The following is a 24,812-nucleotide window of genomic DNA, read 5'->3' on the forward strand; positions in this document are numbered from 1 at the left end:
TTATTAAAAGGTAAAAACGCTTCCCACTGTTGAAAATATCAACTGTATACTCTAGATAAAATGTTATAGTTTGAAACAGATATGACCACTAAATTTCGAATTTGAGTATAGTAATAAATGAAACGAATGGTTCAAAGTTCCTTAAATTTGAGGATTATTGTATTGCTAAAATCATCGACTTCTCAAAGCGCATCACACTAAATTATCAAAAACACACATATGTTTTATACCTTTTTCCGATCTAATGCGTCGGCGCATGTTAGCCGCGCACACTCACACATACATTCAAGTGACAGTTGGGCCTATACGTGTGCCGACGTATGCCTCAGCCTACGAGCCTCGCGTAACATAATGTACATCTTTACTTGGCTGTGCCGCCTTTTCTCTCGCGAGATCATGCGCTTGTTGTTGCGTCATGTGTGTTTGTTTGCCGGTCTAATTTGCATTGTTTTTAATTAATATTATTCCAGCGGGTTCGAGTTAGAACCAACTCCGCAAGGTGAGGAACGGGAGACCCGTGCTTTGATTTATACAAACATTTTCACTTTGCCACTTGCAGATTTACAGATAAAGGTACTCGCCATGTAGCGGTAAATTAGTTAGATATTTTCAACATAATCGAAACATTTATGAATCTACAAAAACAAGCCAATAATTGGTATTATATTGCAAAACATTTTAAATAATCAGTTTTTAGGCATTATGCTATTATTGATGTTGAGCACTTCTAGTAGAGTAATCGGAAGAGATGCCACATATCGTCGCGCGTACGCAGGAAATTTGTATATAAATATTATTTCTTTTCCGCTAAAGATTTGTGCCAGAAGCACTTGTAGATCTTGCTTTTCGAGCCTCGTATCATATAATTCCAGCATATATCAAGACGATTATTTTACAAGAATCTCATTTCCGCAAAATTCATACTGCGAAAATTTGCGCGTATTTGCCACTTTTCGGATGAAACACCCACGCTCCTCTAGTTACGTCAAAGATCTTTGCAACTATAACTGTTCCGAGTCTACTGCATTTAAGCGCTATGGTGTATAGGCCGCGGCAATTAATCAAAAAGAGAGCCCAATGAGGCTTTCCGCGTAATCGGAATGCCCTTATCTCTTGAGCTTTCGCGAAATGCTCAGATATTTTTCCATGCGCTGCGGTGTACATGACGTATGTATATACTGTATATGGAGAGAAATGAAAGCTATTGCTAAAACGATCGTGAGGTTTCAAAAGATATTAGCAGATTTTGAAGAAAAACTAGTCTAATTCTAACATGTTTTGAAATACATATGACGATAAAAGTTTAATTTTATCATTTCAAGAACTTGACAAGCTTCATGCAATTCCCATTACCACGTGTATTTATTTAATACATTTTTATTTGTCCTACACGTTACAGATACAAGCTACTACATTACAGATTTGATTTGGACAAATTTATTTTTTCCATTGTCTAAAGACCGAATGGCAACTTGCAATAATAGTAAAAAAATTTAATTACACTTAAAGCAAATTAAAAGCTTAAAAATAACAAAATTAGAATACACATAAAGCAAATAAAGAAAATATACTTAAACCTAAGCATAAAATACATTGAGGGCTGCTGATAGAGTGCAGGGAAAAAATTACGATACAAAAGTTAAACAAAGACAAAAAATGAAGAAACGTCATCAAGTTAAATAAGGGCTTGAAAGTAATGAGGGATCCAGCTCGACGTATTTCAGCAGGGAGAAAATTCCATGCAATGGCTGCCCTTATGGAAAAGCCGGACTTAAGCGTCCAGGAGTCAATACAAGGGACCTCAACGGCCGGCGTATCACCGACGATCTCCGCACTGTATCGTCTGTCCACTTGTACAGATCAGAGACATAGGCAGGAATCCTGTAGGACTACCTGTAGGAATTTTGCGAGATCTTATCGGACATTTTTTCAAGGGCAAAGTTGGGGTAAACCGAATTATTCAAACTGGATGCTGGATACAGAATTAGCCTATGCAAAAGTTTTAGAAAATCGTGCATCGAGTTACAAATTAGACTTGAAATTATTTTATCCAGAAATCACTTCGACAAAAAGCCATACAAATCGATATTTGCACCCAAGATTTCGGCTCAGGCATACGCCGTCCTGTAAAGAGGCCGTTCCATCATCGCCGAAATAAGTAATATTTGTTCTTATATAGCGAAATAAGAGTAATCCAGCTACAACATTCCGAACAAAGTAAATCATAAAATCTTGGAAATGAATATTGAATAGAAGTTTGAAAGAACTGGATAGAAAATTTGATTTTAGGGTTTTACTGTTTATTAGGGAGGTTTTGAAACTTAAAAGCTCTTTTTATACACTCTTGGAAATTTAAAAAGTAGTATATCTTAAACAAAAGTGTTCATTTATAAAATTCCTGATCATTTTTCAGGAAATACAAAAATCAAAAAATGGTGCAATACTCCCCTAAACAATTGAAAAAAACAATAATCAGCGTATGATTATATTATTATTGATCTCTCTCAACTTATTAAAGGTCATGTCTCTTATGTCTTTGCTAGTAAAGAAAGTATTGACCCGTCGCTCCAAGATATTTCCAACTTCCGTCACCATAATAGAATCGATACCCAAGCTCAAGAACGTCGCGTCTGGATCGATCTTATCCAAATTCTTGAAATCTGAAAAAAACAAGTAATTATCCATCAGTGTATATTATACACTCGTTCGACGGTTCGCACGAATACGCACTCATGACGTTGCAAATTTCCTCGAATACGTCGACCTTCTTCTCTTTGTCGGCATCGTTCGTTTTTCCCAGCAATACCAAGCTCGAGACTATCGGGTTGCTTTGCAGTAAAAATTTTTCGAGGGCATCCAGACACGAGTTAATGTTCTGCAGGTCGAGTCCGAGATTTTTGAGTTGCGATTGCGCGACGTCGTCCATATCGGCTACAACACCGACATCTCTGACGGGACCCCATTGTACGGCTAAGCCCGGTAGACCATCTTGTTGGCGTCTCTCGCATATACGTTCCATGATCTAGATCGAACGAATAAAATTTTTATAAATCACTTCGCTCCACCGCGTAAAATAAGTACCACTGCTCACCGAATTGGCCATGGCGTAATTCGTTTGACCGACGTTACCCTTGCCACTCGTTACCGATGAAAAGACGACGAAGTGCCTCAGCTTCGGACAAGCGGATCTGCTCTGGCGATCGAAGTGCTCGGTAGCCCGGGCTTTGCACTGGAGCACGTCCTCGAACGTTTCCGGACTCTGATGCTCGAACAACGCGTCCTTCAGGACAACGGCAGAGTTGAATATGGCGTCGACGGGGCCCATTAGATTGGCGCTGCTCAAGATCTTCGCGCAGTCCTCCTGTTTGCTCAAGTCTTTGCCGCGTATCACGAGGACGTCGATGCCGTTGTCCTTCCACAATTTGATCCTCGTTTGCTGGTAGCCCGTTTTAATGCCGCTCCTCGAGACGAGCACGATATTTCGAGCTCCTCGTAAAACGAGCCAGTGAGCTGGAAATAATCGACGTCTTCAATTGCATCGAATTGGATCTACGTTTAACACCGAGACTTACCTAGTTCCAGGCCAAATCCACCAAGTCCACCGATGATCACGTAACTGCGCTCTGGATAGCAATGGTATCTCGGCATGGCCAGCATCTTTTCGTTCATTCCACTCTCCTCGTCGCGAATTCTGATCAAGAGCTTGCCGATGTGTCCACCGTGAGCCATCAAGCACGCGGCTTTCTCCATCTCGTTTTTCTCGAAGATCTTGTAGTTGATGGGTTTCACCACGGAATTTTTAATGCCGTTCTCCAGGTAACCACGCATCGTCCGATGCAGCTCGTCGTCGACGAAGATCTTGGTCGCGTCGAAGGTTTGAAAGCTGACGCCGCGAGCGAAGTTGCTCATACCGATCTGATAATCCGACTGTATGTCAGACATGCCGATCTCGATGAAGCGGCCGTTGGGCGCCATGCACTCGAGCGAGGCCGCGAACTTATCGCCGGCCAGGCAGTTCACGAGCAGATCGACTCCGCGTCCCTTGGTCGCCTGCACGATCATCGACTTGAAGCCGGTCGAGCGCGACGGCCCGATGTGGTCCTCGTCAATCATCGGGAAGAGTTGGCGCATGAAGCGTCGCTTCGCCGCCGAGCCCACGGTGGTGAAGACCTCGCAGCCCGCGTGCAGCGCCAGACGGATGGCCGCCTGACCGACTGCCCCAGCTCCGGCGTGGATCAGCACCTTGTCCCCGGCTTTGACTCGGCCTGAGTGTAAATATGCCAGCTACAATTTGTCTCGCGATGGGGCCATTGTAGAGCGTGATATTTACCCAAGTGATGCAGTGCCCAGTAGGCAGTGATGTAGGCCCAGGGTACGGTGGCCGCCTCCGCCAATGACCAGTCCTCGGGAACGTCGAAAGTCCGGCCGTTGTTCTCGCAGAAATTCGAGAAACCGTCGCCGTTCACCACGCCCATGACTCGCTTTCCTTCGTGATTAATGCCGCTGATTTCCATGCCGAAGGGCAGTTCGCTGTGCAGGCAATCTTTTCCCACGTCGGTTTTCTGAAGTCTGCCGCTGCTGGTCATTATGTCCCTACGAGTGAAATTATAAGCGATTGATACATCTCGATTGATAATTTTGTGAGTATTTTTTACTTGAAATTGATCGCTGCGTAGCAGACGCTTATGACATTTTTTTTGTCTTCTTTGATAGTCCCCTCGGTCCATTGGAACGAGCTGAGATCCTTGTCGCTTGAGGGTTTGATAATGGCATGATGGCAAAGTTTCGGCTCCAAATCTGGCAAAAATCTGTGACTGTAGAAACCCCAAATGCCATCCTTCCGCAAAACGTTGTCGACCAAATCATTGCGAATCTGTTCCGAGTACGTGGGATCATCAAGGGAAAATGGACGAGTATCGTTGTCTTGTATTAAAATTCCTCTGATATACGAAGTACCGTATTCTTGTATCAGGCAATTAATTAAACCTTGCAATCCTGAAAAAAATCATCTGAGAGTGAACATTTCCTCGTGGAGATGGAGTTAATTGTTTTTTCAATCCTTACCATTGTCCAGATCGTTTTGACCAACCAATAAAATTCTGCGATCATTGAATTGTGGTTCGTTCGGATACGAGTTTAATAGCGTTTTGAGTTGAGCGATCCATTTGAATTGATTATTATCGACATATATAACGTCAAAGTGTTTTTTAACTGGATCAATTTTTCTTAAGAGAACCAGTCGAAATATGCTGAATGTTTTTTCAGCAATGACCTTCAGATTTTCCATTTTCTTTGCGGGAGCTTTGACATCGATATAATTGTCCCTTTTTTCATACGTCAAGATGAATCCACGTTCAGTAACGTTGAGCAGTAAATTTTCCAAAGTCTTATGCCGATTTGGTTCCAACAATTGATAACCAACGACCAAATCGCATTGTGGACGATTGATCGCATTTGGTTCCAAGATTTCAACATTTCTTGGAAGATTAAAAGTAGACACCAAATCCGATCGATCGTTATAAAAGAACAATTGACTGTTGACGTTGTTATCCCTCAAAATAGTTTCCATCCGTGGGGTCATGATAATATCGGTTTGCGGTAACAATTCGGTGCAATCGATGTATTCCATAATATAAATTTTACGTGGCTGGTTATTTTTCAATGTCAAATCAATCGCGAGTCTAGCCACTTCATTGAAATCCGCTCGATCAACGTCACCATAAGGTAAGAAGCAATATTTCTCCAGGAGTGGAGGCGTCGAGTTATCTTTCAAATACATCGACTGAAGTTCTATGTTCGAAATGCTTACCCCGCCACAGTAGACACTATTCTCAAATTCGCTCAAGTAAGCTGGTAATTCAATTAGACCTAAAATAATATCACATTTTTTAAAATAAGAATTCTGTAATAGTAATTGTAATTGTTCAATAGCTACACTTTTTTATAAAGTTGTACATTAATCTTATTAATGATCTTTTTATTAAAAATGTCCACTTTTTTAAGTTAAGCTTCTATATCAAATTGAGTATGGGTAGTGATCGTAATCAAAGGTATGGTTTTTAATTATGATGAGCTTTTTCATTTCATTAATAGATGGAGTATTATAAATTCCCATGTGGCAAAAAATGTCTGATCAGTATTTATGATCACGTATGATACAAACAGTGATTTTATGAAGAGACGAATACGCAAAATAAAAGAGCGATACCAATAAACGCCACTTCATGCACATTTTGTAAATGTTTTGTAAAATAAATTATATTTTATGAATGTTTTCGAAGTTATCATTGTTTTTTCATGAAAGCTTACGTAATTTTTCATTGAAATGGTGTTAGCTTTTAACGAAATCTCTTTTTTACCTTGAGAATCAGAAAGCCGTCTGACTGCTTTTCCTTGAGCTTTTGGATCAATGGTAAAATTTTTTATTCTAGTGGGTATTAAAAATTCTCTGTTCATTTTCATCATAATCAGTTGCATGACACAGTCCATGAATGCAATCCAATTGCCATCCCAAAGAATTTTGGCCCAGCCATCAATCGGGTTGTAGCTTTTCACTCCGCGGAATGGATCTTTGTACTCGTAACCTCGAATCGATACTTCTTTGTAAAATTCTTGACCGTTTAAAATTATGGACGATTCGTTTTGTGTTATGGCCTTATTCAAAGGATTTTCTTTGTGATTCAGTGACGAAAGAATTTCTACAAAGCCACTTGCTACAGTGGCATTGCTTTCCACAATTTCAAATGCTCCAGAACCTTAAGGCAGAATAACTATTAAATATAAAACTTATGAAACAATTTAACTATCTTACCTTGTGTCAAATTAACGAAAAATGTGATTTTTTCATCAACTGGTATTTTTGTCGCACGTTTCAATGTAACATTTTTCAATGAAATCGGTAACTCATGCTGGTTCTTGCCATACTTCCTACCCATGGCGTACCAAACTAAGCCAATATAAAAAGTAGCCGGAAATAATTCACTTCCTCGCAGTGTGTGACCTCTCAAAAACTGATAATTTTCACTTTTCATGTCGAATGGGATTTCAAAGGACGTTTCAGCTCTATCGACATCTTCGCAGGATGGAGTTACCCAGGTTTCGGAGTGATCCCACTTTATGAGTGGAGCAATCATTCTAGTTGAACGACTCACAGGGAAATAACCATTTGGATATATGTTGGCTGCACGAATTTTAAATTATTATTTAGTATTCTCCACATTTTAATGCAATTTTAGAAGATTTTGATAAAATAAGTAAGTTACCTATGCAAGGCTGAAATCCTTCATTAAAAAGTTTTCCCACAAGACTTAAAAATGATTCCAAAGTACTTTCCGAATCCGAACCACGTTGCAAACCTAAAATAGTAACATTTGGCTTCATTGCTTCTTTCAAGATGCTGCTCATGAAGGCTCTGGGTGCAATTTCTATCACATAAGTATTATCTGGAATCAAACTTGCAGTTTGCTTAAATAGTACGGGACTCAAACAGTTTTGAGTAAAATACTCAGCTGAAGCTGTTCGAGCGAGTTTCGTATCCCATTTTTCTTTCGGAATGGCTGAACTCCACCATTTCTCACTTCGTACTCTTGGTTCGGTTATAAAACTGCGCATGAATTCGAACAATTTATCCTCGATTGGATAAACGTATCTGCTGTGATAAGCGATGTTGTTGACACCATTTAATTCTGAAACTTTGACACCACGAGACCCTAATTCTTTGCAAAATACCATTACTGATTCAGATGGTCCAGATATAGTGGTATTTTCAGGTGAATTATAGCAAGCTACGTCGATATCCGGGGGTAACATAACAGCCAATTTTTCGAATTCAAGATGTACTACAGCCATAGCTCCTTTAGTTGGAAATTTCGTATCTAAAGAGGCTTTTCCGCGAGCGTAAGCAGACAGAATAGCTTGTTCGAGACTGAGGGCTCCATCGGCGTATGCACATCCTATTTCTCCCATCGAGAGACCAATTATGTAATTAGGTTCTATTCCAATTGCCTCAAATAAGTCAACTAAGCCGATCTGAAATTTTTAAGAATATTTTGATTTTATAATTTTATAAAACAAGGTTGAACTCTTATTATATATTACCTGAATAGATGTAATGCCCAGAAAAGAATTCATAACGTCATTGAAATGGTCTTTAGTGAGAATTTCAAAAATGTCAACATTTTTTGTTTTTAAAACTTCGTGAATTTTTGCCATGGACTCTCTAAAAGTTGGTATGCGCAATAATTGTGATCCTGTGAAAAGTTATTTATGTAATACTTTTATAACCATATTACGGTCTATTATTACCCATTCCACGAAACTGAGATCCCATTCCAGAAAATACAAAGCATATTTTTTTTTTGGAATCCACGTATTTTTGGGTCGTGATCTTGGAATTATGGCCAATTCCAGTTGTTGGTAAGATTGTAAAACCTCTAAAATAATGGTTATGAATATTTCGAGAATAAATCTGATGAAGCAAACGAATTTGATCGTGATCGATCGGTTGAATTTCCAACTGCCAAAAACAATGTTTTTTTAAAATCTTATGATTTCACCCGCTATATAATATTTACCTGTTTCAAGAAAAATTGCACAGAATCTTCAGTTACCCCAGAAGCGAATACTAGTCGGGGTAAATTGTCAATATGTGATTCATCGAGTTTCTTCTTCGGATTAGCAATTAATATTGCATGAGCGCAAGCACCACCCAAGCCAAAAGAGCTGATGCTTACGTAACCGTCTGGTAATGGTTGCGTTTCCGTGGCGAGTTTCATACGATTCTCTATGAAACCATGATGCTCCTTCGAATGAGTTTTAAAATTCCAATTTGGAATCATTAAGCCTGTCTCCATCATCATGATTATTTTCACCAGACCGACAAGACCACTTGCAATTTCGCTGTGTCCAACGATGGATTTGATCGAACCAACGAGTACGGGTTTACTGTATGGAAGTTTTTGACGAGAAGTACCAAAAAATATATCTATAGCAGCTGCCTCCACATTGTCGCCGACACGAGTCCCTGTTCCATGAGCCTCGACGAAAGCTGTCATTCCGGGATCGGCATTGACTTCTTCGTAACACTTACGCATAAGATCGAACTGTCCCTTCACGGACGGATGGACCAGGCCCTCAGTTTTATAACCATCGTGACTTATTTTGGCATTGACGATCGTGGCGTAACAACGACGAGCGACACTTGCTTTTTGCAAAATCATAGCGACTACGGCCTCGCTGCGCACGTAGCCGTCGGCTGATTCGTCAAAGGTTTTGCATCGGCAATCTCTCGACAGAGCTCCTGAAATTTAACATGTGAATTAATTTTATGAAATGTAAAAAAATCAATATTTATATTGAAAAATTATTCACCCAATTCCATATAATGTTTCGAGGAAATCCAATGTCGACAAAGATTACATGCCCCTATAATTGCAGTATCGCATGTCCCATCCTTGATAGAACGAAAAGCTCTCTCTAAGGCAGTTATACTTGAACTGCAGCCAGTATCGAGGGTAAAACTTGGCCCCTTGACGTCCAACCAATAAGATATGCGATTGGCCAGCATGCAAGAAGAATCTTGCATTTCCTTCTAATTATACAATAAATACGTAACTGTTTAGTATGATGTATTCGCTCATAAGCGCGCTGTACTTTTTGTTCGAAAAATTTTAAATTTCTTTACACTAAAATATCATTCATTGAGAAATGATTGTTATCCACGGGGTAGATCGATTATACACTCGGCAACAAAATTATCGCAACAAAAAATTTTATCGAAATTTTGTCGATTTTCAAATGCTTCTATCTTGGGCTATATTTATAGTATCGACATGATATTTTTTTTGATTTCTTGGAAATTTTGTCCTCTTTAAATCCTATATTTGAGTCAATATCGAGTTACCTGTAGTATTTGAGTGCAACACTACAAATTACTGAAAAAAATTGATTGTTTGAACGTGTACCAGTACCACAGTAATTTTTTTATTGAAATCTAACACACACCACTGCAAAGTACTCTTTTCAACGAGTAATTTTAAAAAAAAATAGAGCTCTTTACGATAATTTTTGCGCCCTGTAGGTCGATTTAAAGGTACCTGACTAATTTTTTTGATTTCTTGGAAATTTTATATTTTTTAAATCTTTATAAAATATATATTATGAATAGGTTCGAGTCAATATCGAGTTACCAGTATCATTTGAGTTTAACACTAACGATCACTGAAAAAATCGTTTGTTTAAACGTGTATCTGGACTAAAGTAATTTGTTTATCAAAATCTTACATACACTACTTCTGTTCACTATTGTAATAAATGATGAAACAATGTATACGTACATCTAAAAGTTCATTTTCTATGTAGATCGAACCCATAAATACACCGGTGTTCGTTCCTTTTAATTCACTTGGATTGATACCAGCATCCATTAGAGCTTCAAAAGTGTGTTCTAACATCATCCTGCTCTTAGGGTCCATAGAGTTGGCCTGTTTTGGTAGGATGCCAAAAAATGTAGCATCGAACTTGGTGATATTGTTAATTTTTCCAACTCCAAAAGGCACATCTGGATAGTCTATTTACAAATTGTATAAAGAAGCAGAAAATATTCTTACGTGAACATAATAGTATAATATATTCAATGGTAACAGGCAAATCTTTAAAAAGAAACAAATTAGATAAGGTCGAGTTAAATAGAAGATCTGAATCAAGTTATTAAGCATAATGGCAATTATATGAACTATTATTTTCTAAACTGTCTGAATTCTGAAGTTACGTTATATTATTTCATAACAGCCTAAAAAGTATAACATTATGAATATATTAACTCACCATCTCTCCAACGTCGTTCATCTTTTGTGATGAAGTTGATATTTTCATTGATGTTACGTTGCAATTCAAGCACATTGTCGGATTCTGGAAATCTTCCAGCAATCCCACTTATTACAATTTTTTCTCCGCAACTCATTTTGATAGCAATAAGAGGTAGTAATAAAAAAAATTGATTTTAGACTTTGTGTAATCTTGCACCGAATCAAAATGATACGTTTTGTATCACCATAAAAATTTTTTAAATTGATATCAAGGTTTCAACAATTATTAATAAAGAAGAGATTGTCCAAAGACAACCGCACTTGAATGTAAAAATACAAACTATCGCCAGTGAGTTGGAGATATTTGCACTCGAAGCTATCCAATTATCTGACACCTTTATATAGTCGCATGCAAGTGAAAAAGAGACTAATTTGATGCATAATCTATTTCCAATTGACGGGAAGTTTCGAACTTCGCAACCTCTTCTTGTTCCTATCTTTATCATAGATCAAAGCTCAATAATCGCCGCTGCTGCATCTTTCTGACAATGAATATTCAAATCCCGCTAAGCTATTGTAATAGGGCCGGAATCTTTTCTGATTTGCATTATCAAGCGTAGTTTTATATCGCCGCTGAAGAAAAACAAAATTTACATTTTGTTGTTCTAATTTTTCGAGAGCTTTATTTTTAAAATATTAAGCTATTTTTTCGTGCACCTTTATTATTGAGAAGCTGTCTCGAAATGGAAGAGGTAAGCGTAGGCTAGAGGAATGTTTAGCCTTGATAATATAAAATTTCGGACATGGTCGTGAAAAATATAAATAGATCACTAGTTACTTTTGACCTCAGCAGTATGTCTCCGGATAAGGTTTAAGATTGAAAAAATTCTGAAAAATGTTTGATAATTTCGGACTTGACACACTAATATGGTCGCCGCGCAAGTTGTAAAAAAATGCTATTGGTGAGTTACAAATGATCACTAATTCATTATGAGACTATTACACACGAGTGTTTCAAAAAATCGGTTGCGATCCGCTTGTCACGACATCGGTTGACGCAGCGCGCAAAGATCAAAGCTGCATCATCTTACATTATTACTGCATTCGAGCGTAACAGACTCACTCGCGGATTACGCGTTATATATGGGTCAAAATAATACTTTTTTACAAAACCATGCGCACGTATGTCGCCGATTTTGAAGCGCTTTTGGTATGTTGTAGTACATGGAAAAAAAGTGTCAAAACCAAAATTTTGGACCCCCCTCCCCCTCCTACCCCCCACTTCCGGGATAAACGTCTATTTTCTATCTATATGTATCCTATGTATCGACTGATCCATAGCTCCTCAATCTTAAATTTTGGTCATCGGCAGACAAACAGACTTCAGTATTGAGCATCATATGTATCAAGAATCAAGGAAAATTAGAGAAAAACCATGCTTTATTGACAATTATTAAATTACCAATAAAATTAGTAAAGTAAAAGTTCAAAATACGAATGAAAAATTACTTGAACTATTTTAATATTTCAAATGCCCAGACGAAATACACACTATCACAACTCTACATTCATGTTAAAATCAGTTCATTTGTTAATTTAGATGTTCAATAGCAAACAGGTAACATTATTACTTACCATTAGTCTAACATTATCTTGCCACTCTAAAAATTGTGTAGAATCAAATTTCAAAGAATACAATTTAATGTTCAATGATAGACATCAGCGAAACAACGTAAGACAAAGATAATTTTATAGGCTAGAATATATAATAATTGCATGGATAGGTAATGGTTGAGACAATAGTTGTCTACTAGCATTCTTAGCTACCTTCCCCCTCGTTTCATAATTAGAATTTTTGTTTGGTCCAATTTTCAAACAGGAAGATCTACTGGACCTTATCATTATAAGCTGAATCATTCTTCTGGTTTTTATTGAGTATTTATACCAATCAGTGGAATAACTATTTTGGACCAAAACAACCAGAATTTATCATAAACAAAATGATTGCAATGTTTCACGAAAAACCTACATGCTTACCACTTTTCAACAATATCACTGCTAGCATTAGAAATCATCTGCGAGGGAAGGCTGGTCACAAGTACATACTCTGAGCACAAGATGTATACGAAGAACATTTTTAGAGCCATATTTATATCGCTTTTATAATCCATTGCAATCTGTGAAAAAAAATTGAGTCACGGGTAATAAACTGTCTAGATTCAATGATAAATAAAAATAAGCGAAATCGTACTACGTAGCCAGAAATGCTGTAGGCGATAATCACATCCAATGTTCCAAGGATTAAAATTGAACTTATAAATGAATTCAATACATCACAGTAACTGATAGTGAAAAAAATGAATTATTATTTACTAAAAAGTTCTTAATTTTATCACTTAACTAGATACAATATTGGTGTAGTTGAACGAGTTGAGAGACGTGTTTAAAAATTTCATCACCTATTTCCAAAAAATCCTCTGCTTCAGACAAATTCAAAATCTGTTTCAACTTGAATCTAATTTAAAATACTTGATTTTACTTTTATATTCATTGATAATGAATAAAAAAAATTGATAATGAAATACCCCATAAATCTAAATTTGGCTACAATGTAGGTGGCTGACAAAATCCAAATTATTTCTAAACTCGAAACACCTAATTGTATCAAACAACATGAAATTACTATAATAACAAAATAATAGTAAAAATGTTTTTCCTCGTCTATGAACAATTCAAAGTAAACCGATAACTTTTTATTATGTGTATGATTTCCTGATAAAATAAAATTTGTTGTAATTGGCCATAATACTGGAATTATAAAGCAATACATAGTGTAGGAGCAACATATAAAACCTGGAAAATAATTATATTCTTTGTTTAATAAAATTCATTTTATTCAATAATTAGAATATTCACCTGTGGTTATATAAGTGGCAAAATTAGCTATATTAATATAATTTTGCAGAAATTTTCTTTCTTCGGAACTACATTGATGCCAATTTCTTATCATCATAACTATCATCTTTTATACGTTTCAAGACAATAAAGATGAAATTAAAAACACATGCTCAAATGCATTAAAAATAGTATGTGGTTAATTTTACCATTGACAGGTCTTGTTTTTTTGAATTTATGAAGTAAGAGCCGAAAATTATGCAACATACAACAACAGTTCGAAGACATAATTCCGTTGCTAAGTTCATGTCTAGTTCGTTGTTGCTTTTCACTCGAGATACATAAAAAAACTGTAAATAACAACAGTTTTATGTATATCCTAACTTAGATGTTCATCATATGTGTAATACGATATTTTTTGTAATTACTGTAGATATAAAAATTAAAACGAGTAACACCACGCATACCCATACTCCATACTTTTTCATGCCAGTCCAAAAAGGCCAGATGAACGAAACCTTCATAAAAAGTACGGCCATGGGAAAAATTTCCTTTGCACATTTTTCAAGATCTGATACATCTGTTTCTGATAACTCTTTTAGATCCCTTTCTCCAATCGTTTTTTGTGGAATAATCGGCCAATATTGCAACATGTTCTATAGGAAATATCACTCAAAATTTTTTTATAACTAATATGTTAAAGCGAAACCCTTGCCACTACTAATTTTTTAGCACTAGGTCATACTATCACAAGCCTATTTCACTTTCTATTGTGTTTAGATAAATCGATTACACTTCAAGGAGACCACCCCACCTCAAGGTCATGGATTTGCTCCAAAAATTTTTTGGGGTTTCTCGGTACCCAATACTGAAGCTCCTTGTGCTTAGTTTGATCTCATGGTCCTTAGGGCCCATTTTTAAGAGTATTTTCCACATTATAAAGAAATCGTTGTTATTTTCTATATCGATATAGAAGTACTTAAACGAAAAAATGCAACGATCAAAAGTTTTAAAATTTTAGCTTGGTTGATGAGTTCATGTTGCCTCAGTGGGCACGCCCTAAGCGCTCGGTCGTTTCTACGCTCAAACTTAGAAGGCTGTAACTTGGCATCTACTGGACCGATTTCCTTTCTAAACCCCTTGAAATTTTTGTTTTTTGATGTACTTTCGTTTGAACTGAGTTGCCACTTTACTTTACTAATTTATCTCAGCGAAAAACGCGTATAAACAAATGGAAAGTACGTCAGAGCCATAAAATTACGTTTATACACGTCTACAGACTGCATTATAAACAATTTGACTAACATAAAAATTATGTTACATCATTCTGTAGGTTATTACCTTTAAAATGAGACGTCAATGAGCTCGATAGCACTAATACGAGCAAAGTTACAAAGGTTGAAAGGTGAAAAAAGACGTATTTTACACTAATTATTGCACAACTTTTTTTCTAGTAGACGGATTTTCAATTAATTTAATGGAATTTCTTTGGTATTTAAAGACGAATAAAATAAAAACAAATTGTTTTGATCGATCTTCAATATTTTTCAAGATATGTCTCTTTAAACAATTAATTTGTTTATAACAAAAAATTGACCAGGAATTCGGCCTGGCGACATTCAAATTCGGTTTAAGCGATCCAAAAAACATAGAAATCCGTCAACTCGCCGAGCGGATCTTGCAAGTTCACTCAAATGCCACCAGCGCCCGGACTAATAATCGTTGAAGATTTTATTTAATGGACTTTGCTTGGCATTCTGCAACTGTAGTGGCCACTGGTGTAAGTTGATCATATCTCATGATTTTTTTACCATGGATATTATTGTAAGACACTGTCTTGGTTGAATAATTAAAATTTAATTCTTTATTGAAATCGAATTCAATTAATAATTAAGGAGGCTGTACCGATGCAAGGTGGTTCCGTATTAAAACGCTGTATGCGCAAGGCTATATGCGTTACGCAGCGCACAGCGTTAGCATGGAAGAACAAAGGGGAAATGTGTTGGATTCTTAATATCTTTTGAAAGTGGTTGGAAATACCCATTTATAATTATATTATTCGAAAGCAAAGAAGATTTCCTGTAACATATTAATTTTATTAACTTGTAAAGTGATTTGAGCTTACAGTACATTAAAAACTGCCACTTCCCATAAGATCTAATGTTAAATGGTCAAAACTTTGAATCTCATTATGTCCCAAGTTTGCATGTAAACCCCAAATTTTTCTTTACCTAAATTCTTATAATTTCATAAATTATCATTGGTTAAAATTTCACTTCGATCTAAAGTTTTTTTCATTTTCGCTACAGCCTCCTTAAAAACTAGTTATAATTAAGAATTAGTTTTTAATTATAATATTAATTAAATCTTAGTTGGATTGAAATCCATGACCCGATCGAAGTTCAAATATTGGGGGTAACGTGGGATCCTAGGAGTCGATACATGAGCGTTCCGAAAAATTTAATGGTTTTACAGTTGAATTGAATTGATTTCAAAGAATTGATTTTTAATTTTTACCTAAACGCAGTTTTAATTGAGAATGAATGTTTAATTCTTAATTAAATCTTCAAATAATTACTTATAACCCTGAAAGACGGTCATGCACGAAACTGTGACAAATTTTCTAAACCAATATTTGATAGAGCGAATACCAATTGCAATAGAATGTGCATCTATTCGAGTTTAAGAAAACATTATACAATTACTTGTACAACAATTAATTTAATTGTAATTTTAAAATGATTTTATATATGAAATGTAAGTTTACTTTACAATACTTTGTTTGGCCTCGCGCATGATAAAGATGACTGTAGAAACCTACAATTTTGATCATACAACTTATTTTATTAAGTTTATGAAAAAATTGTTTATACTGAGTAATGTAACGTAACGAAAAAAAGTATTTGTTGCATCAACTCGAAAATCACTCAATTACCAGATAGTGTTTTACTGCTCACTTTCAGTTTTCTTCTGCATTAATAAATAGGTGTAGCGACTGTAGTTTTTTGCCATACTTGAATATAGTAAGCATGCATACATGTAAAGAAAATAATATTAAATTAGGAAACGAAAGAAAGTTTCAGAGCACAAGTAGTACAGAGCAGAGTGTAAGTATCAGCCAAGGCTGATAAAAAATTTCTATTTCGAGCCGAGACATTAAATTTTGCGAAAAACTTTTCTTTACTTGACGTATTAGGGGTTATTTTAAGTTATACTCTCGCATAAAATAATTGTAATCGAGTTCAGTTTTTGATAAAAATGTATTTATATTAAATTAAAAATCAATACATATGTTATTTAGATTAAAGTTTTAAGTAATCTAGAACTTGTTCGCCATAGAATTTTCCGGAACAACAAGATTAACCGCAAGTTTTTGAAATTTTCAAGAATTTCGAGATGATATTACTTCAAAACAATGTCTATTAAAAATTCATCTTTTTTTCCAATTATCGATTCCATAACAATAAAATATTTCCTCGTGAATCATTAATCGATCTAATTTTCTTCGATTCGCGTACGGATATCAATAATTTATACAAAGATCGGCATCAACAATATGATAATAATCGATTTATCGTTTCCTCTGAGCTCGGAACTTCTTCAAAGCGGCGCGAAAAACGTCCACGGAGCAGGTGGCGTCCTCTTTGGTGACGCAGAGCGGCGGTTTGAAACGGAACACGTTGCCCTTGACGCCGCCGCGACCGATGAGTACTCCGCTGTCCTTGATGTCCTCGAAGATGAAGGCGACGTCGTCGGCCGGGAGAAATTCGCGGGTTTCCGGATCCGCGACGAGCTCGACGCCGATCATCAGACCCTTGCCGCGCACGTCGCCGATCGTCTCGGGGAATTCTCGCATCAGCGAGGCCAGGTCGTGGAGCAGTTGCGTACCCACGGTATGGGCATTTTCCTGAAGCGACTCTTCCTCGATGACCTATAAAACGATAGAAAATATTTATTTTTTTTTTGTTTTCGCTAAGCGGCGTATCGCAAAGCGCATAATGACGATTAGATGAGAGCGGGCGGACGCTCGCTCGCACGCGATCCGCGCGCTTAATTATGAATCGTCGAATCTCATGAATAATGACCCCCGCGCGAGAGGTCACCGCGACGCAACATCGCGCATGAATTCTTCTTCTGACTTCTTCGCTGCGGATCAACTTACTTGAACGACGGCGTTGCCAACGGCGCAAGCCACCGGATTGCCGGCGTAGGTGTTGAAGTAGCTGGCCCGGGCGAGGGCCTGCGACACCTCGGGCGTCGTGACCACCGCCCCGAGCGGATAGCCGTTGCCGATGCCCTTGGCCATGACGACGATGTCGGGTCGGACGCCGTGGGCCTCGAAGCCCCAGAAGTGCGTGCCGGTGCGCGCGAAGCCCGTCTGCACCTCGTCGGCGATGCACAGGCCGCCCCTCGAGCGCACCGCCTCGTACACGCGGCGCAGATAGTTACGGGGGAACTGAACCGTGCCACCCACGCCCTGGATGCTCTCGGCGGTGAACGCGGCTATCTTGCCGTCCGATGGCAGCTGCGTCCGGTAGAGCTCGTCGAACTGCTCGAGGTAGCGATCCTCGGCCTCGCACTTGTTACCCGTGCAGGCGCAGTCGCGATTCGCCTGGCAGGGACTGTCGCGGCAGTTGCGACCTCCCCAGGGTCCTCTGTACACGTCCGGATTCGCGACGTGCACGTGGCCGGGCAGCGGCATAATCGGGTACTTGTAGACGCTCATGCAGGTCGCCGAGGCAGCGACCCCGGTGCCGCCGTGGTAGCAGTTGCGCAGCGAGACGACCTCGTGGCGGCCCGTGTAGATGCGGGCCAGCTGTATCGCCAGTTCGGTGGCTTCGCTGCCGCTGTTGGTCAGGTAGACGCAGCTCAGCGGCGCCGGAAGTTTGCTCGTCAGCTTTTCGGCGTACTCGTGGTAGCGAGGGTGCAGATAGACAGCGGTGGTGTGGCCCAGTTGACGGGACTGTTGGGTGGCCGCTTCGACGACTTTTCTACGCGACAACGAGTACAGTTGCGTAAAAAAAAAAAAAAAAAAAAAAAAAAATTGGTACTTGGCTCTTTACTCACGGATGGCAGTGGCCCACCGAGACGGTGGCTATGCCGGCGAACATATCGAGGTAGCGCTTGCCCTCGTGGTCCCAGAGCCACTGGCCGCGGCCCTCGTGCAGCAGCAGCGGCTTCTTGTAGAACGGCTTCTGGGCCGTCGTCACCATGCACTCGCGCGACTTCATCACTCGCTCGTAGCTTGCACCCTGCGGGCGTTGAATTTTCATTTTAATTTTTTATCTATCAAAAAAAAATTTTTTGTTCGAAACTCGAAGAGGAGATATACAATACCTTGTACGGCGTTGGGCTGTGCGCGCAATTCGGAAGGCCGGTGGCATCGAGTTTGGTCGAGCTGCTGAAATTGCGTCTTTGTGCGTGACGGCAGCTACTCCTACAAACTGCGATATTCATGGATTTTTAAGTAAAATATAATAACATTTAAAAGAATAAAAACTTGGGTCAGCGAACTGCTCGTCAAGAAATGTTTACATTCCATTTTTTTGTTTATTTGATAGGGAAAATTTGGTGTGGAAAGAAAATGTCTTTTTACCGTAAAAAATTAAAAACGTACCAAAAGTCACAATTCTCCCCATCTCGTAAGAAACAACAATAAAATCTCCAAACCAACTGAAGCCTCGAAAAAGAAGAGAGAAAAAAACCTACGCAGGTAGATCTTCTCTAGCTGTTTGTTGAAAGTACACTAAACACTCGACGTGTTTCCGGTTAATATGCGATTGCGCCTCAACATTTCACTACCTAATGAGGCATCTCTCGTGCATTCGGCATCACCTCATTCGCGAGCGCCTTATAATACTTCCGTATAAAATTAACAATGGCATTGGCGATGGTCTTTTTTTTCTTTTTATTTCGTTTAAGAATAAATGTCCAGAGTGAAATTTTCAAAACTCTTACACATAAGAATGGATTTCTTGATTATTACATGATCAGTGCTTCGACTTATACAAATATTTTGACTTTGCCACTTGCAGATTTAGAGATAAAGCTACTCTCCATCTAGTGGTGGAATCTTAAAGTGGTAATTAATGGTAAAGAGGTAAAGTGGAAAAGTGGTATTTAATTTCCACTATTAGATCATTTAAAATGCGATTCATTTTTGAATTTCAATAACAAAATTATCAAGAATAAGTCAATTAATAATATTGTATTTTAAAACACTCCAAACGGTCACTTTTTAGTCAAAAGGGTTGTTATTAATAACCAGCATTTTTATCAAGAAAATAATCACAACAATATTTGTTTCTAGAAAAATATTTGAAACAACCATTGAATGCTTCACCAGAGTTCAATCTATTTGAGTGTAAACAAAACATTTTCATCGTCAGAACGAGTATAGGTCGGTTCACGTAATATCGTATAAGTAGCCTTCAACCTGCCTTGCCTCTTTCAAGAACTTGAAAAACAAATACAATCGCCGTCCAGCGGCCCAGTTAGAATTAATGAAGGAATTTGACCAAAAATGTTAATTTTTGTAAGATAACTGAAACTCACTGATATGGTGTTTGTGAACATTTATATTTTTTTCACACACTTTTCGTTTTGGAGATTTTTATCGCTTTACAAGCTCAACCGCAGCCCATACAATTATTTTCAATGGGCGTTAATTATCAAGATCTAACATTAGTGGGGCAAATTTAAATAGTTGTGCACTTCACTGCAAGTATATAAATTAAAAAATCGTGTATCTACTATTTTTATACACTCATTTTCATAGCACTCGATACGTACGTAACTTCAGGACGTGCAAACACGACCGAATTACGATATAAACGTGCGTTTGTAAACATTGCAGATTCGTTACGAGAGATTATAATCCCGTTCGGAGTGTGTGTGTGTGTGTGTGCAGCGCATGCACACGAGACGATGAGGTGCAGGCGTCCGAAAATTCAAGTGTCAAGCCGAGAAACAATCGACATGGCGATCGCTTAGTGCGGAGCGCGTGTCGCCCGGCTCATATCGTCATGGGAATCGAAGCCGGAAATTATCGCTCGCCGAGCAGGTACTTTTTGCGCAAATTACATCAGGTAATTACTCATGTACAAAAGAATGAAAATATAAAATAAATTATATATGCTTGCCACGAATGAATTTTCTCGATTGCTCAAGTGGGTCTCCGAGTTCCCGTGGATATGGTCGAAAAATTCCCTGAGTCACGGTTATCCGGAAAATCGGCTGCACAACAAACCCGCCGCCGCGACCAATTGGCTCGGTGTGATTTTCTTTTACGTCGCACTCGTCGCGATCGCCTATTTCACTTTGAAATGGTACAAGAGAAACGAAGAGAACAACGACGACGACGAAGACGAGAGCAGATCCAGCGGTGAAACTCGACACCATGCCCAAAGTATTTCGTCGATCGAACAAGACCCGACCACCGATCAACAGTTGCCGTGAGTAATGCGCTCAACGACGAGATCGTTATCGCAAAATAACGATCAACTATTTTTTACAGAAAGCAAAAATTCACGCGAAAGGAGGCAGGCGATTCGCCATCGACCCCTAGAACCGTAGACTCGTCGAGCGATTATCAGGCTTTTCTCGATTTCGTAGGTTTGTTTGTGTACTTGTAATTTGAATCGTCGATGCCACGTAATTATTCAACTGTTGTTTTCTTCTTTAGAATCGATCAACATGACCAACTCAAGGCCTTCGTTGAACCATGAAAGTAACAATAGGCACGATGATCCAAGCAGAAAAATCTCGCTCAATAGAATAAAGAATCAGCGTAAATCACATCACCCACAACGCTCGAAACTAGCTGACAAAGATTGGTACGTGCGACGAACGCGTAGCGGACAAGTTTATGGCAGATACCCTGTTTTTTAAAGATTTTATTTTGTCTTATAGAAATTTTTTTAATAAAAAGTTTTATCTAGTCAAACAAATTTCTGACCACAATGAATTGTTGCACCAATTTGAATTTTCACATAATCATTGAATTTATAAATGCATCTAAAATTGAGCAATTTTGAGTTCATAAAGTAACATACTAAAAATCATTCGAGTGTCATGAATTAAAATCATGTAAAATAAATCTTAATCCTATGCATAATAGATGTACGAAAGAAATCAGTGTCAGGAAAACTATATCTTCAAGCTGCTGATATCTTTAAAATCATTCCTTCATGCAAGCTTTTCAATTATCATTGACAAAAGTGTATACAAACATAAATGTTGTATAATTAATTATCAGTCTTTATACAATAAGCTTATAATTAACAATATTGCTTTTATTTTATTTTAAATGTTAAAAAATATTTACCGTGCATGAAAAGTATAAGTAACGATGTATTTTGACACTATTACTCAGAAATACCATTTTCTTTTGATTGAATAATGTTACCTTGACTGTAACTTGAAATCATAGATAAAAATAAAAGAACTGAAGTGTAAACTTAGCAATGTACCAATTTTCTGTTAAAACTATTAGAAGTAAATATTGAGTCAAAATCTACCTCAAGAAAACCTGTTTTTTAAAGACTTTATTTTGTCTAGCACTATTGAATTGATAGAAAATTTTTTTAATAATAAGTTTTATCTATGTTAAACATATTTTCAACACAATGAAATCTACTTTTGACGATAGTCTCACTGTTATTTCTGCTTAGTTTCATTAGTGTGTTGCACTTTATACAGATGAAAAGGATTGCTGATATTGAATTGGAGACAGAAATTAACTTTTTTTTAACAGTGTATATTTTAAAAAAGTTCAGTTTATTCATTCTCCTCAGAGCGGAGGCGTGCATTGGCATTCGTTACACGAATAGAAAGCTGCTGGGCACGCTCAACAATTGATTTGCGTTTCTTACTGCTGACACCATGAGCAATTTCTGCGCAGTATTTTCTGTTTTGCATCATCAGTACTTCGAGTTCCTATAAAACATAAGAATAATTATTTAGATTCAAGGTCTCAATGGTAAATGATCGAAAGTATTAAAATTTAATTTCAAAACATGATTGCAGCAAATACACTATTGGATCAGTTGGAAAACTTTTCATTAATGTACTAATTCAATCAAGATTTTGCTCACGGGTAAATATTATTTTATTAAGAAAAATTTTATTTATATTAAAAAAAATTGTCTATGCTGCTATATTCATTGTTTGGAGTCATAAGTCATGAGTAAATAGAATGTAAACCAGTGTGCGGAATTAGTTTCAATACAAGGAATCTATAGTTTACCTTGACGTTGTGTACCAGCATTTTTCTGAAGCCAGTGGGCAGCATATGACGAGTTTTTTTGTTGCTACCATAACCAATGTTTGGCATTAGGTACTGCCCTTTAAACCTACGTCTGACTCTGTTGTCAATACCCTTGGGTTTCCTCCAGTTTCTCTGTAAAATAATTCAACGATAAAATGTGTTCCAATGTAGGTGCCAAAAAAAGTTATCGTAGTTCGACCAACCTTCAACTTATCATACCTGTCACTTTGGTGACGGGTAAATTTCTTAGTCCTCTTTTTGAGGATGGTGGGCCTATAAACTGGACGAATAGCCATTTTGCCTTTCTGACGTTACTTTAACTAAAACACAAAAAAAAACACGTTGATAATCACCACATGTTAGTCGTACATCTAACCTTAATCACAGAAAAAGTGTAATATTTCTAATATGTAGTCATATGATCACTTTTACAATGCATACACACATAATATAATTAGGGAAAGTATCATAAAAATAATGCTGAACAAAAGTTACAATCAGTTATTCATAAATTTTTATTAAAATCAAATTATTATTGGAGAACTCACACTTAGCAACGAAAAGGCCGGGCCAAAAGGTCAATTCCACGACTGCTTGATGATATTGAAGATTCGTCAGTCGTCACGAATTGGTCATTTTACCGATGCAGCGCGTAATTTGAATTTCTCTCATTAGAAGAATATAATTTTATTCCATTTTCGTTTTGGATTTTCAGTATGAAAACTATTTTTTTGCGAATAATCAAAAATATAAATTATCATAGTTTTACATCTTTTCTAAATTATTAATAACAATTTCAGAAAGCTATTATTAATTTATCACTAAATCAATTGAACATTGATTTGAAATTCGAAATTGAATGTTGAATGAATATTGATAAAAACAATTGTTTTCTCTTATTATTATATTACTAAATTCATTTACAATCAGATTTTGAGTATGAGAGTAATCTTTTTGTTATTTAAAAAGTTGATCAATCAATGAAAACGTTATATAAAATAAGTTTCTCAAGCTTGATTACTTAAAAAAAAAAATTAAGATAAATGATGTCGAGGAAAAAATAAATCATTCTTATTTTTAATTGGAAAAATAATTAATTCGATAAGACAACTTTTATCGATGTAATCTAACAATATCTTTCTGGACTCGTTGTGTTCTAATCATTAGCAGGAGAACGTGCTTAGCGAAGAGGTGTACGAGCGAAATATCTAAAAATATCTATGGGTATAGTGTGTTAAAATTTAAACTGGAGAACATGATGAGCGACGAGGTATATATGTTTTCGACACAATTGGCTTCGTTCGCTGAGTATCGCGCTATATGATCGAAGAAACTCGTCGCGATTCTTCGAAGCGATTGCGCAAAGTACATGTTTTGACAAGCCTATATATTTTGACGTTACCCCCATAGTCAAAGATTTTTTCAACAAAGCTCGATTATGTACATCTGCCTAAACTATGAAATGAGCTTTCACCAACCCGGATAACATAAAATAAAAGATATAAGCGAAAAATGGGAGAAATAATTTTGAGGTCAATGAACTCAGTTCCGGATTATTTTTGATATCACTTCTGCGAGTTCGACTTCTAAAATTAGATTGTCAAAAGTAGGAAATAACTTTCACAAATCCGGGTATCATGAACTTAAAGATAGGTGAAATTTTTCAAAACGTATGGGTGAAAAACAAAACTTTCATCAACAAATTCGATCTACATTATCTCTTAATTGCACTTGAAAAAAATGGATCCTCAAAATTAAAGATGTTTAGAAAAGAGCTTGCACGAATTAGGATAACATAAAATAAGAAGAGATCTGCGATAGATAAGAAAAGATAGTTTTCAAAA

General features: G+C 37.2%; 4 protein-coding genes across 5 annotated transcripts; all 4 read right to left on the reverse strand.

The window, feature by feature from the left end:
* Positions 1-2,296: 2,296 nt before the first annotated feature.
* On the reverse strand, positions 2,297-9,053 carry LOC106656993 (fatty acid synthase-like). The gene is made up of 13 exons (XM_014378222.2): positions 8,574-9,053; positions 8,305-8,515; positions 8,098-8,249; positions 7,263-8,028; positions 6,812-7,180; positions 6,360-6,755; positions 5,065-5,868; positions 4,656-4,995; positions 4,331-4,593; positions 3,573-4,265; positions 3,092-3,510; positions 2,731-3,022; positions 2,297-2,660 (listed from the first exon to the last, which is right to left on the reverse strand). The coding sequence occupies exons 1-13, from the start codon at positions 9,051-9,053 to the stop codon at positions 2,473-2,475; spliced, it is 5,373 nt and encodes a 1,790-aa protein (XP_014233708.2). The 3' UTR covers positions 2,297-2,472.
* A 1,233-nt stretch (positions 9,054-10,286) lies between these two features.
* LOC106656820 (fatty acid synthase-like) lies at positions 10,287-10,960 on the reverse strand. Its single transcript, XM_014377971.2, has 2 exons — positions 10,825-10,960; positions 10,287-10,567 (listed from the first exon to the last, which is right to left on the reverse strand). The coding sequence occupies exons 1-2, from the start codon at positions 10,958-10,960 to the stop codon at positions 10,287-10,289; spliced, it is 417 nt and encodes a 138-aa protein (XP_014233457.1).
* A 5,981-nt stretch (positions 10,961-16,941) lies between these two features.
* LOC106656953 (alanine--glyoxylate aminotransferase 2, mitochondrial) lies at positions 16,942-21,269 on the reverse strand. Of its 2 annotated transcripts, none has more exons than XM_014378170.2 (5): positions 20,843-21,269; positions 19,038-19,144; positions 18,768-18,952; positions 17,863-18,691; positions 16,942-17,631 (listed from the first exon to the last, which is right to left on the reverse strand). In XM_014378170.2, the coding sequence occupies exons 1-5, from the start codon at positions 21,099-21,101 to the stop codon at positions 17,272-17,274; spliced, it is 1,740 nt and encodes a 579-aa protein (XP_014233656.1). In that variant the 5' UTR covers positions 21,102-21,269; the 3' UTR covers positions 16,942-17,271. The 2 variants fall into 2 exon arrangements, with proteins under 2 accessions (XP_014233656.1, XP_014233657.1); XM_014378171.2 differs by lacking the exon at positions 20,843-21,269 and adding an exon at positions 19,318-19,453.
* A 1,168-nt stretch (positions 21,270-22,437) lies between these two features.
* Positions 22,438-23,599, reverse strand: LOC106656958 (60S ribosomal protein L32). Its single transcript, XM_014378175.1, has 4 exons — positions 23,517-23,599; positions 23,172-23,288; positions 22,948-23,100; positions 22,438-22,637 (listed from the first exon to the last, which is right to left on the reverse strand). The coding sequence occupies exons 2-4, from the start codon at positions 23,262-23,264 to the stop codon at positions 22,479-22,481; spliced, it is 405 nt and encodes a 134-aa protein (XP_014233661.1). The 5' UTR covers positions 23,265-23,288; positions 23,517-23,599; the 3' UTR covers positions 22,438-22,478.
* Between the last annotated feature and the right edge of the window lie 1,213 nt (positions 23,600-24,812).

Source organism: Trichogramma pretiosum, unplaced genomic scaffold (assembly GCF_000599845.2).
Source record: "Trichogramma pretiosum strain Unisexual culture from Peru unplaced genomic scaffold, Tpre_2.0 scaffold14, whole genome shotgun sequence".
NCBI classification, from domain to species: domain Eukaryota; kingdom Metazoa; phylum Arthropoda; class Insecta; order Hymenoptera; family Trichogrammatidae; genus Trichogramma; species Trichogramma pretiosum.